The sequence below is a fragment of the Numenius arquata genome, chromosome 10 (genome assembly GCF_964106895.1).
Source record: "Numenius arquata chromosome 10, bNumArq3.hap1.1, whole genome shotgun sequence".
In the NCBI taxonomy this organism is placed as follows: domain Eukaryota; kingdom Metazoa; phylum Chordata; class Aves; order Charadriiformes; family Scolopacidae; genus Numenius; species Numenius arquata.
The window spans coordinates 55,340,729-55,354,092 of record NC_133585.1 but is presented as its reverse complement, the minus strand read 5'-3'; the positions used below and the strand labels follow the sequence as shown (position 1 = coordinate 55,354,092).

At 36.9% G+C, this 13,364-nt stretch overlaps 1 protein-coding gene across 1 annotated transcript; it reads right to left on the bottom strand.

The window, feature by feature from the left end:
- Positions 1–318: 318 nt before the first annotated feature.
- On the bottom strand, positions 319–12,048 carry FBXO8 (F-box protein 8). The gene is made up of 5 exons (XM_074154960.1): positions 11,717–12,048; positions 9,755–9,881; positions 3,502–3,620; positions 1,754–1,950; positions 319–967 (listed from the first exon to the last, which is right to left on the bottom strand). The coding sequence occupies exons 1-5, from the start codon at positions 12,043–12,045 to the stop codon at positions 780–782; spliced, it is 960 nt and encodes a 319-aa protein (XP_074011061.1). The 5' UTR covers positions 12,046–12,048; the 3' UTR covers positions 319–779.
- Between the last annotated feature and the right edge of the window lie 1,316 nt (positions 12,049–13,364).

Here is a 13,364-nt window from a genome sequence, read left to right as displayed (position 1 = left end):
CAGCGTGGGCAAAGCGCCTGCCTATGAGGGATATGACTCGCGTTCAATTCCTGGCTCTGCCACACAGGCTTCCTGCATAAAAAAAACCCAGATTAAGCTGTAAATGAACCCTTTAGAATTGTGTGAAGAGCAGGCTGGCAATAAGCTAATTCAAGTTAGTCAATATAGCATGAAATACCGTCTTTTTACAAGTGTTCTGTCATCTCCTAGAATAAACTTTATTGCAGTACTCACACCAACGTGTCACCTAAATTACGTACCTGAGGTAGTCAGCATTGTGAAAAAAAAATGCCAAAGAAAGAAGTACAACACTATTTTAAGAGATAAAAGGAGAAATTTTAGTTAAAATATTTTACAATAAAATAATTATGATTATAAATCTCTTTAGTTAAATATATACACATTACATGGTATTCTAAAAAGAAGGAACTTATTAAAGTTTCAAGCGGATCTAATGCACAGAGTCACCACTTTGTCAGCTCAGGCTGCAATGTCAGTTGAACATTCATAAATGGCCGTGTCAGACTAATGGCATTGTTTTGTGCAAAAAACTAAAAAAAATTATGAAAAAACAAATCTCCAAATCCTTCCATTCCCCACGGTAAATAGATAGAAAAGGTAGTTTACACACACACACACAGACACACACCAACTTTGATTGCATACAGAGGTTAGAATGACCAGCACTAAAATAACCCCCATCTCTACAAAATAATTCATTTCTTGAATCGACGTAATTTTTCAAAATTACAAATGTTAAGTGCTAGCAAATTGTGCTTTTAGGCAGCCACGTGGCCGATAAGGTAGATGTTGTCGTAAAGGTGCCCCACAAAATCTTCGCTAATGTTCTGCGCGGCTCGTCGCGTGTTGCGGATGAACTCCCTCTTTGACATTTTGTTCTTCACGTGAGGGCTCGTGAGATCGATGGAAAGCAGAATCAGAGAGTAACACAGTACGTAAACTGCATCTAGGCAAGAGAGAATAAATAAAAAAAATTAAAAAGGAAACCATGAGTATTAAAAATATTATTCCCCGTCCAAGAACCGTACGGTCTTCATCATCTGGGCTTATAATTGTATTTATATACACACATGTAACCACTCAAAAGGGTATCCCAGTGAAATAACATTTAATACAGCAATTTTCAAAGTAATAATGTCAGCACATTGCCAAAAGAGCATTTACAAATCTCTTAATATTTCTACATTAGCCCAAAGTCACTAAGGGCTTTATGCACATTCATTTAAACAGATTCTTGAAGCTCTTGTAAACTAAGGCCAACATCCTGCTGACACTTATCTTTAAATATGTAAGCAGTCCCCCTGCCCAAACCTGGCTCCCCCCCAGCCAATTAGAAATGCTCGTTAACTTGAGCGAGGTCCAACAGCCCCTCTCTTTTCTGCCGGACTATCCACAGGGTAAAATGTTAAGTGTGTAAAGTCTTTGCAAGAGGGGACTTGGAGATACTACAGAGCCTGAGTGCAGACAAAAGCAAAGGGAAGATAACGTGAAAATAAACCTCACTTATCAGCTGGGTCTAAGAAAAGCATCTGTTAATTTTGATTTTTTTCAGCCCGAGTGGGACGGCGCCCGTACACTGAACCCTCCCGTGCCACCTCTGTACTTTCAAAAATACTTATGTAGATGCTGATTTTAAAACTATTACAAACAGCAGCACCATCCAGAAATATAAAGACTGATCCACTGAATCAAAGCTCTTTTTTTTGTTGTTTTTTTTTTTTAATCTGCTTACCGGGGCTAAGGCCAAGCTCTCTCATCAGATCGGGGTTACAGGCGCAGAATCGGTGGGAGAACTTGGTGATGAGAGTCTCCAGGTACTCTCCGCGCTCCTCGGGAGCGTGGATGTGGCGGAAGAACTCTCTCAGTGCATTCGGCAAGAACTGGTTTCGGAAGTTGTGCAGCGTCACGAGGTCATCCAAAACATCTCGCCTGGTAGAAGGAAATCCCCCAGAATTAGAGAAGTTTCTTTGAACCGTTTCAATATGAAAATTTAGGTTTTAAAAAATAAAAAAGGCAAGTTTTAGAATAGTTTATGAGCTTTGCTTTTTGCTGTAAGACAAAGAAAATTATCACTAACGACACAAAGATAATAGAAACACATGTTCTTCAGAAACAATAGTAGCCAAATACTATAAAAATATACATTAATCAGAATTCTATGTTTCTTTATATGCAGATTGAATTACTGTCTTTTTTTAATGGCTTTGTCAGGCAGTTTAAAGGAAGCAAAGCCTCTAGGTAGACTATAAAGGGAATAGATTCATGTGTGTCACAGATTTTGGTGCCTATGTAGAAGCTGTTACAGGAGCATCTTGTTAAGACCAGGCTGAAGTTAGATAAAGTTTGCTCAGAAAACCCCTTTAAAATCCAAGTCCATCAGGGTGCGATGCTCGCAAGCGTTTTCCACTGACCACAGAAACATCTAAAGGATTCAGACTAGTCTACATGGACAGATGTGCAAGAGACATCTGAAGGACATTTAGAAGCAAATTTAAAGTGAACCAAAGAATATTCTCGTATGTTTATCCTTTCCATTAAACATTTCAGTACTAAGAGGGGAGTTTCAATATTTAGAACCCTAGTTTTTATTTTTAGTGCCTGATTACACTCTGTTTATGAAGGGAAGATGAATGGCTGTATGGGCTGCTAGTATCAACTTGTAATCTCGTATGTTAAATGGTTTTGTAATTTTTTTCTATTGCCAAATAGAAGGATAATCTGAAGTTTTACAGCACAGGACTGTCAGCCGTGATAACACTACGGAACGACTCCTTTTATTCTTGCTGTTCCCTCTGCTCTTCCTATTTAGGTCCAAGTTATTACTCTCCTCCTCTTTCAACTCCCCTTGACCGTGCTGGTGCTCCTCTCTCCTGACTCCCCTCTACCCCAAGGTGATCAGAGGGTGAGAGAAAGCATTGGGGAGGAAGAGGATGGTAGAGCAGGGAGAGGATGCTCCACGGCATCGTAGAAGGTGGCTGCAACTTCCAATCTTGAGAAAGATCAACCAAATAACGGTTAGATGATTCAACAGTAGTTGCAAAGCCATCATCACTTGGGAAAGTGATAACTGCTTTTTCTGATTAACATCCATATGAGATAGGAAAAAAAGAAACCTCAAGTAAAAAAAAGCAGCAAAATATCTATAAAATCTGAATGTCATATAGCAAAGAGATTATCCTGTGCAGTTTACACACTCGTCGTAATTTCAAACCAATTTATGCCCAGAACTGCAAAAACGCAGCAAAAGCACAGATGTGAGATTTACCAGTTTTAGGTGGTCTCTTCAGGGGTTCTTATAAAGCGTTAGCACATAAATACAGAGAGACACATGAATAACTGTTCAGATTTAGCAGCATTGTTACTTAGCTGCATTTTCTTCCACTTTTACCTCTTCAAATTTACATCAATACAAGAAAAATACTGCTGAATGGCGCTGTACACTGAAAACAGAGGAAATGGCTCGAGAGAAATTCCAATTACCTTTCATCAAGGTAGATTCTCAGCTTCTTCCAATTTAGTGTTCTTGTGCAAAAGATAAACTTTGCTATTTCTTTCGGTGAATCGTCCAGTATGCCCTTGGACATAAAGTAGTTGACTCCCTGGGGTAAAATACACGTATGTATAAATATGTTTAATCCTCATAATGTGTTTAGGAACAAGGTACTTGGCAACGCAGGAACATAATCCTACTAAATTAGTTGAGGCTTGTTTTTCAGAATGATTTCTCTTCCTCAAAAATCACATTTCAACATGCACAATACACTCTAAAAGTATAAATCAAATGCAAAGAAACAATTTCTTGTTATGGTTGAGATTTTACATAGACTCATAGCAGGAAATTTAAAATTATGAACCCCGTCATGGGCATGAGGGTTCTTTAATATTTTCTTTACAGCGTAGACCAGTAGTTTGGTTTTCATACTTTTGTAATGGTAAATAAAATGCTGCAGGGACCATAGCTTTCAATTTCATAAGTTTTGTAAATAAGAAAATCTTAGCCATAATGTGTTTAGTCTTCAATATCTTTCATTAAAACACTAATGCTCTCACATGTATACAATGTACCACATTCAAATAGATGCATTAAATGCATTTGTTTAAATGTGTAATAATGCAAATAAACACAAGCAGGCTGATTTCAAAGCAGAGGTAAATATCAACATATAGAAATATGCATACACATAAATAAGAACACTGTGCCTAACACACACACAAGAAGTTAAAAAAGATAAGACAATTGTTTATATTTTACATGTTTCTATTTTATATTCATGTTATGATTTTCAGAATTTTCCACGCTTTGCCAAGCACACGTTTCTTATGGAACACACATGCCAAATTTCATTGTAAAATATTTCAGTGATATTCTGGACTCTTTCTGGTCATTGAAATATCCCAAAGCATGAAACTATTTTCCTTACGACCCCAGAAATCAAACCCAATGAATATATGCTTAAGATGTCGGTAACACGAGTGAGATGCCCACAAACACCTGTAATATTATCTAGCTGGTTTTATCAGTCCATAAGTTTTGCTTACATTCTTATAGAAAATAGCAGCTAATAAGCATGCTTTTTTTTTTGTTAAAATAATGGTTTATAAAATAAATAAAAGGTTTTATACAAGCAAGACAAAAAAAACCCCATAACCCTAGCAATTTCAGGTCCTGTTTTTAAGAAGAACCTTTATTTAGGACCATAATGACACACGCATTGGGCTATAAGCTGGCATTTCAGTCCAAATTAGATCATATTTAAGTTTGTTCATAAGGTGGATGGACAACATAAGGTTAACTACTTTCTTGAATTAGAGCTAAATAGGAAACTAAAAATGGGAGACCAAAATGAACATCAGCTGCATATTAATTCCTCAAGTATTTTGGCAATTGATACAAGACCAGCAGCAGAGCATCTCCTTTATGTATATCCTGACTTAATGAGACCTAGGCATTTGCTTCAGTAATTAGTATTCGGTAGCTAAAACAGTCGCTTGTGGCAGGTACACTGGCTGAGATAAGTTGTTCTACACCCTGCTAAAATCTGCGCTGAGGTTATTTATCAGCTGTCTGGTGGTTCTCTTAGGAAAGATTGGACTGAAGGCAGATCTTCCCACTGAACTTCAGACAGTTCTGGATAAAACCTTAATGTATGAAAGTGTTGATTTATATTATATGTGCAAATAGCAACCATAACTATAGACTAATAGTAACGACAAAAGCCATTCATTGTATTTCAACGTTATATTTTATACTTGCTCCTTTTTCCCCAGTCACAGGACGCTTGTTTTACCAACCTATTCCGTTACAGCCCTGACACTCCCAGCTCCATTTCTACCTGTTCCCAAGAGCTTTTCCATTCATCTAATCCACACGGGATAGCTGAAAATCAAAAAAGTTTGCTTTTTCAGCATTGGTTTCATGTCTGCATTGATTTCCTTCTCTTTTGAAAGTACTTTCAAAGCATTTCAGTACCACAGTCAACACCAAACCTCTTGTAGACGCCTTTGACACCTCTGGTTAGAAAGGCATTCAAAACAACCCCACACATTCTAAATTAACAGCACAAAAGTTTTGGAGTCAGTATTTTTCTACAAATAGACATGATTTATCTTTTTAGTATTTAAATGGAATTGTTTGCAAAGTCAAGAGTTGGGAGACAATTAAGCTTTTTACCTAATGCACATTTAAAAGCAGTGCAGGAAAATCTAGAACAAATACATTTGTCAATAAAGACAAATTTTACTTAATATTCGAAATTTCAAATTTCCCATAAGTGGTTGTACCATGCTCTACTTATTTAGCTTAACTAGCGTTAAAAGGTGACTAAGGAAATCACTAGTAGCATATTACATTAACATTTTTAGGTGATTCATAATTCTCTGAGTGATACGCTTTTACATTTTCGTAGGATTACAGAAGTATCAACATAAATGCTGATTTTTTTCTAGTCTGGACTGTATTAAAAAAAAGACAATTTGATCACCAACCAAATTAAAAGAGTCTTAAATAAAAGCTGATGAAATATAGGAATTCAAGTTTAAATACTAGCTTAATTATTTAGAGAAATTTGGGGGCAGTGACTGTCATTTTGTTCTGTATTTATACTATTTGGCACAGTAGGGCTTCGATTTCTAATTGGGGCTTTTAGGTAACACTAACATTATTAGTAAATAATAATTAGACATGTATGGTAGTATTATTATTCTAATTTTTCTAGGGAAATGTAATATATTTCATGGTGCATATTCTGGAACAAAACGCACACTACTGATGTTATATTTTCTAATATAAGACTCTTTTCCTAAGATTTGTTTTCTAAGTTATGAATCAAGTCATTTGGTGACAAATGCGGACACGGTATAGAACATACATCTCAAACAGTGTCTCTTTCACTGGATGCCTTTAAAATACAGTCTCAGTGATACACACTTATGATGGCAGAAATCACAAGTACAATGTAGTGTTACTCAGAATCCATAACTAGTGAATTACAAGATTTAAAGTTCTCTGACTTAATGTAGTTTTCAAAAGGTTTCAGCTCTCTGGTCCATTCCGACTTTTTAGATAAATCATAACAAAAGAACTTCTTCCCTCTACAACATACACATACTTTTAATATTCTTAGGACAGATAAATCAGTGCATCTCAAAACTGGCTTGCTTAGTAGATCACTACGAAATAGGAAAAGTTTTCAAAAAATTTGCTTAGAAATATACAGCACAGATATATTTCATCTCTACTGACTACTTACAATTAAAAGCCAGGTAGGGTAGCTTTATGCAACAATTCAGTTATAATCATGGAAAGGTCAGAAAACTGACCTCTCTGGCCAAAACTCAGGGCAGCTGGTAATGAATGAGACAATGAGAAGAGCAGAAAGTGCTTACTACAAGCACTGTCTTACACTACTTTGTCGTTATTCTGCTACATAAAGGAAATCCTGACTTCATTAAACTGTGAGAGTTTCAGCACAATCCAAATTCCAACAGATCCATAAAAATAAATGCTATTCAATAGAATCAGTTAGAATTGTTACCATTAGGAACAAAACAAAAATTAGATCTTCTTTCCTGACCGAATGACCAAAGGATTCTCTTTTCCACCTTCGGTTCCAATTTTAATTACAGAGCATAGCTCCATGTAATGAACTTGACAAACTATTTGGTAGGGAGTTAGAAACAGCATACAGAACGGCAGGAAATAACTTCTGGTTGCTTACAAATTCTGAATCATAAGCGTGTGAGCTATGAAATGAGCAGTGCATGAGAAACGCTTCACATACACCATACGCTCTCTAGAATAAAACACAGCAGAGACCACGTCGGCAGATTAAACAACGTAATAATTCATATTCAAGGATTAACACTAACACTAAACCACCCCCTTCTCCCCACAGAAATAAAAACCAAGTTCCAAAATCTTGGCTACAATGGTGCTGCCATATGAAAAACCAAAAACCAAAGACAAAACCAAAGAAAAAAATAATGAGAAACCAAACATGCACTGGGTTGGGTTTTTTTCCAGATTACGCGAGATGTGATTAGGCACATCCTTTGAGCAGAATGTGAGCACCTGCTGGGAATTAGGCAAGCTCATGCACACAACTGAGACGTGAAGTTACAGCAGATACCACAACACCATGCACACGACAATGGCCAACCGGAGAATCCTACCACAACGTGTGGAGATGCTCGTCCCTACCCCGTGAGCCACCGCTAGCTCTGGAGCTGGTGCTGGGGAGCCTGGTTACCCATTTTCATGACATGGGACGTGTCCTTTGGAGAATCTTGCTCCTGTGGCTTGTAAGTATTCCTATTTTTACAGTAATTTGATCAGGTCTGTTATCAAATGTAAAGCAAGAGTTTGGCAGGAAAATCGAGACACAATTTGTAATAGTGGAATGGTCATATCATAAATTCCAGTCACAGTGTCCTTATAAGAATAATTCTGCCAATATCACAGTGGTAAACAAGAAAAGCAATAGTATTTGTGAATTCTCCCAGAACTCAGGCCCTGAATAATTCCTGCCAGGCTATGGTGCTCCACAGGGAGAGAGGAACAGAAGCCCTTAGGAGATACCCTGAGGTTCTCGGCTCTCACTAGGCCTGAAGCAGACGGTTTCTTCTACTATTGTACAATATAACCATGATGAACCCAGAAGTAAGCGTAGCATAATAAATTTAACATCTAATTTAGGTATATTAGCTAAAAGTAGCTAATTAACTACTATAAGCTAGCTCTAATTTGCAGATCTGAATTTCCTTTAAAAATAACAAATTTTTTACTCAGTGCCTTTTGTGAAGGCTCCAAATCCTTTAAGCCTACCAAGACGACTTTAAATTAGGTTGCAATATCACAACATGTTATAAACTAAGACAGTAAGTGAAAAATTACGTTAAAACAAATCGGAACACAAAGAAAAATTTGTGCAGACAAAGCTATTACCAGTTAAAACTCGGTATATTCTTGAAAACACGTTTAAGTTACCTAAATATTGTGTCTCATTTGAAAAGCTTTACCTTTATTACTAAATTCACTAAAATCCTGCTGAAAATCAATGCTAATCACTCCTGAGGTAAGGTGCTGATAAGGCGTCTCAGCACCGCCTGTCACGGCTCAAGTCACAGCTCTGCCAGAGAAATTACAAAATACTGTAATTTGCGCCTAATAAAAGAAGTGGGTTTCTTTATCAAGCAGAATATGAGATAAAGCAAGAATTTAAACCAAATTACATTACTGTAATGATTCATAAGACTGCTTTATTTATTTCACCCCGTGGTCACAAGTTCATGTTTTCTGTATCACATCAGCAGAGTGAACTGTTGGCTCCTAGAATTTTATCTTTTCATGTCTCTTAATCCTTTTCCTGTTTTGGATTTATTCAATTACCACTTCCTTGCGTACGTATAAATAATGCAGGAAGTTAACACTCCTTTTTTCCAGTAGCGTATACCTTCTTTTCCCAGGAAACATGAAGCAGGAGTCTGGTTTTGTACCCAAAAGACTCCCTCTGTCACCTGGGTGTTAATTGCCTATCTCCCAGGCAAAAGCCATCTACTCTCAAACTCTTTTCTTCTTGGAAATATGCAGAAATCAAGTTTTCCAGTGAGTTACGTGAATTAGTAAATGGACGGCTTTTCATTTGACATGGGGTATTTTTTGAAAATAAATATATGTTGTTATATACTATAAAGCAAGTTTGTGTTTATGCATAACAAACCCACAGAAATCAAATCATACTGACCTTTGGGACATCTTTTCATAGTATTTCAAGATTTGCTCCTTGAGAGTGGACATATTTAAAAATCCCTTACAAGAAACCGTAATTGTCATAGGACTAACCGGCGTTACTTTATACCTCACCCTGCTTTAACTGAAGTGGGATCAAACTCATACTCTGCAGAAGCATTTTAGCACTTTAATTTATGTAAGCGTGTTATTGTCCTTTTTAAATTCCCTGTTTTCTTCAGTTGGGATCTCTGCCTCCCTCCTAAGTCAATACGTGGTTATGAATTTCTGGCATCCGTAGGTCAGACTGCTGTACAGAGCGCTTAAGAGGTGAGCCATGTAAATGATGTGTACCATACGCAAAAAAAGATCAGGATAGGGCTGTAACTGGGTATTAACCATTCCTACAGTAAACCAAACACCTATTAAAACTTGGCTTTAATATGGCTATAATTACACAGCAACGATCACAATTATTTTAACTGTTTATTACGACAGTTTACTTACCTCATCGGGGTTGGCATTAAAGGTGAGACTGCCCTCATCTAGCTGCATATACAATTTTCTAAAAGAAAATCCTAGAGGTGGATTCTTATTGTATATAGAACAGTGACCCCAAGTGGATTTGCACAACCTATGAAAACAGAATCACTCTGTTATCAAAGTTCTTTTCTGCATTTCATGTATTTTACAGAACCAAAGCGCAATCAACAGTGCAAAGCCAAACACTCAAACTATAGGAAAAGTTAGAACCAGGTTGCTCAGAACACTTAGTTATTGAGCCTTTTGCACAATCATTGCTAAAAGTCTTCATTTATATGATTACTGTTTTCTTCTCCCACAGGTTTTAGTGTGTTTGAGTGCAATCTCAAAACATATCCCAGTAGGTGGCATTGTAATGACATCCATGCAGCTGGGATCCCTGGCACTCCCGGAACCTGAACACTGGCTAACTGGGACAAGTTGTTCTCCTGTGGCAGTAGGACAGTATAAAAAAATTTGTATTTCTTTTCTTGTGCCCCAGTTGTGCAGCCAATGGGCACAAAGTGATGCCATTAACTCACTGCTTTCAGGTCATTTTCCACTTGACTGTCCGTTTTCCAGTCTTGACCAGTCCTAATTACTTGAGCCAGCCCCATCCCTCTGTATCTCCCACCGCTTCTCTGTTTCTTTCCCTTTTATCCCACCCCAACTCCCTGTCTCAGCTTCATCAGTCTCTTTGATGACACCATATGAAATTCCCTTGAACTAGCTCTTTCTTGGCACTCCAATTATTATCCAGATTCTTTACTGAACTGGTAGCTCTGCTTCAACACATCTGTTTTGTAAATAATTTGGCCACTGAGGACACGGGACAGATGTGGGTCTTACCTGGCCTGAGTTGAGAATTGCAGCCCCAGGACCTGCCAAAGCCTAAACTCAAACACATCCAATACACGTAGAATATTGAAGACTAAAACGTCTACAGAGATTATGTCATTTGGGATTGTTACTAATCTGCTAAATCGGGACATATTTTCACTATCAAAGTGTACATTTTGAACTGAGTACTTGGAAAGATTTCACTAAAAATGCCTGAGCTATTTCCCACGGCGAACTCTGAAGAAAATACCTATTCCCCCCCCCTCCCCCCCGTATGTTAAAAATATATACTGCATACAACTAAGAAGCTCTAGTATCTTCAAGCTTTGGTTCAGGGACCTACCAACCACCCAACTATTACAGTAATACTCTCACTGTCTGCTAAGTTAATGGGTAAAAATATATTGTGAAAGAAGATATAACTTCTGCTGACCATCTCCTCTAAAGATAAGTGTGATTTCATGAGTCTTTCCTACTGTGGTAAAACACCAAATGTCAAAGAAAATATTTTCCATTAAATTTTGATCTTATACTATTTTATTTGACAGAATGTTCTTTTATTTATTTCCTGGACATACAAACTCTGCAGAAGTAATATATAAATGTGTTTCCACTTGACACATTTGTGGAACTGACCTTTTCTTTCCCCCTTCCATCACCATCTTCCAAAAAACATACATTAATGTTGCTCTAAGATGAGTATAGTGGATGAGTTCTCATCCCTTTCTACCTGGAGCTTCAGCTGAGTAGGCTTGCTTGCTCAAGCTAGACATTTGTTTGAAGTTCAGAGAAGTAGTAATACAAATATTTGAGATGTGCTTTGAGCTAATACAAAAGTGGAGACAAGTCCTTGGGTTTTTTCCCCATGATATATCAAACAGGTGGGTAGTTCTAGACATGTATACTTGTACCAAGCACGAGTAATCTCCAATAACAATATCCTGATGATAATTAGAAATCCAGAATAACACATTTTTAACAACATTCATGTCAAATCTCATTTAATGTAGGAATCTTTCGCCCAGGTTAGAATTACAAAAGACAAATTTAAAATCTAATAATTATTTTTACTATGTCCATGTGATACTTTTGGTTTTTTTTGCTTACCCTTGCCAGAGAAGCTCATCATTAGCAAGATCGTGCCAGACGCACGAGGCCAGACAGAGATCAGTTGCATTCAGGTATGACAAAATGGTAAAACTAAGCTCTGGTGGCAGCATTTCCAGATTAATGAATCCTTCTTGTTCTTTAGATTTTCTTGCCTTCAACAGGTGGTAGATGTCGATGCCTCCTTGGGCTTGTTTGCGATGGCTTGTACTGGGAACATTGTTAGTAGCCATCCTCCTCCCATGGTCTCTGGTAAGGTAGCCTTGTCCACCATAACCTTGGTGTTGCAGTTGCTGGTTCCTAGCAACTCTCCAGAGTCCCTGACCCATCTGCGAGCCTGCTGGACATAAAATAAAAATTAAACATTTATAAATACTTGTAAGACACACTGGAAAAAGAAAATTGTAGGACTGATCTGAATAGAAAAAAAAAAAAGTGAGTTTTAACAAAGTTATGCTCACGATGTAATCTGTCTCCAATAGAGCAATTGAATAAATACTGAAAACAAAACCCATAAAAAAACTAGAAGATTTTTTCCAAAAATTTTATATACAAAATGAACAATAGCCTTCTGCAAACAGTACCAAACATACCGACGTCCTATGCAAGTTAAGAAGCCTTAAACGTCAGCACATTTGGAATTATTATCTTCAGACTTCCTTTAAAATTTAGTACAAATAGCTTATTTGGAGTCAATTTAAGTGCTGTAACATATAAGGAGAAACAAAAATGTCCTGAGTGGCTAGTACACAAAATTAGGCTGTGCCTGACATTAAGACAAAGCTTAATGACTTCAATGATAACGCATTAAGGATTCAGTTTCTTGTTTCTTAGCATCCAAAATATCTTTTCAAGCTTTCCTGCACAGCAGCATAAAAGATTCATGATAAATCTTCTCTATCTTACTTATCACCGCGTTTATTATTTCTTGTCAAACTTTGTTGGAGATGGTAATAAAAAGAACATATCCTGAATGTCAGTCTGAATGCCACAACTCAAATTTCAGTAACCACCTGTATTTACCAAGAGGGGAAATTAAAGTACAATAAATCATAGTAATTCAGTATGGGAATGTTGTCTTAATCCCATCACAAGTAGTGTATATATGGTGAACTATCGTATTTTTCAACCTTTGTGATGATGACAGATCACTGAAGTGATCATACTAAGAATCCGCAGGTTCACAATGCTGACTTTAAATAAAGAAACCCTTATGACCTAGTCTGTTAGGACTTCACGTGTATTTGAAATTATCTGTGGTCTAACAGCACAGGGAATTAAAAAGGGACATTAAAACTGTATTATATTCAATTTAGTAATATACAAGATTTTACATATATTTGTCGTTATTTTTATTCTCATTTCTTGTACAGTTATATATTTGGCTTAATTTTTTTTATCACACAGAGGCAGGTTAAACCACGATGAACTCCTATAAATTATCAGTTTAAAAAAAAAAGTTTACTGAGTCACACCATAAACAGGATATACAGTTGGTTGCAGGAATGTATGAATAAAGAAGATATTCTCATTTTCTTGAGACCAGTATAAAAATTTTGAAAGTCCTTAGGGCTACCGGTAAAGTTGTTTCACAAGAGGAAGCCATACCACAATCTGCCATTTAAAACATGGCATTGCAAGAATGAGT

What these genes read in the sequence shown, in the direction of transcription:
- FBXO8 (XM_074154960.1), bottom strand. Translation starts at nt 12,045, where the DNA reads ATGGGTCAGGGACTCTGGAGAGTTGCTAGGAACCAGCAACTGCAACAC. An exon ending in GATGAGCTTCTCTGGCAAGG is followed by an intron (nt 9,882 to 11,716) that starts GTAAGCAAAAAA and finishes CTGTTTTCATAG; the next exon opens with GTTGTGCAAATCCACTTGGG. An exon ending in AGAATCTACCTTGATGAAAG is followed by an intron (nt 1,951 to 3,501) that starts GTAATTGGAATT and finishes TCCTTCTACCAG; the next exon opens with GCGAGATGTTTTGGATGACC.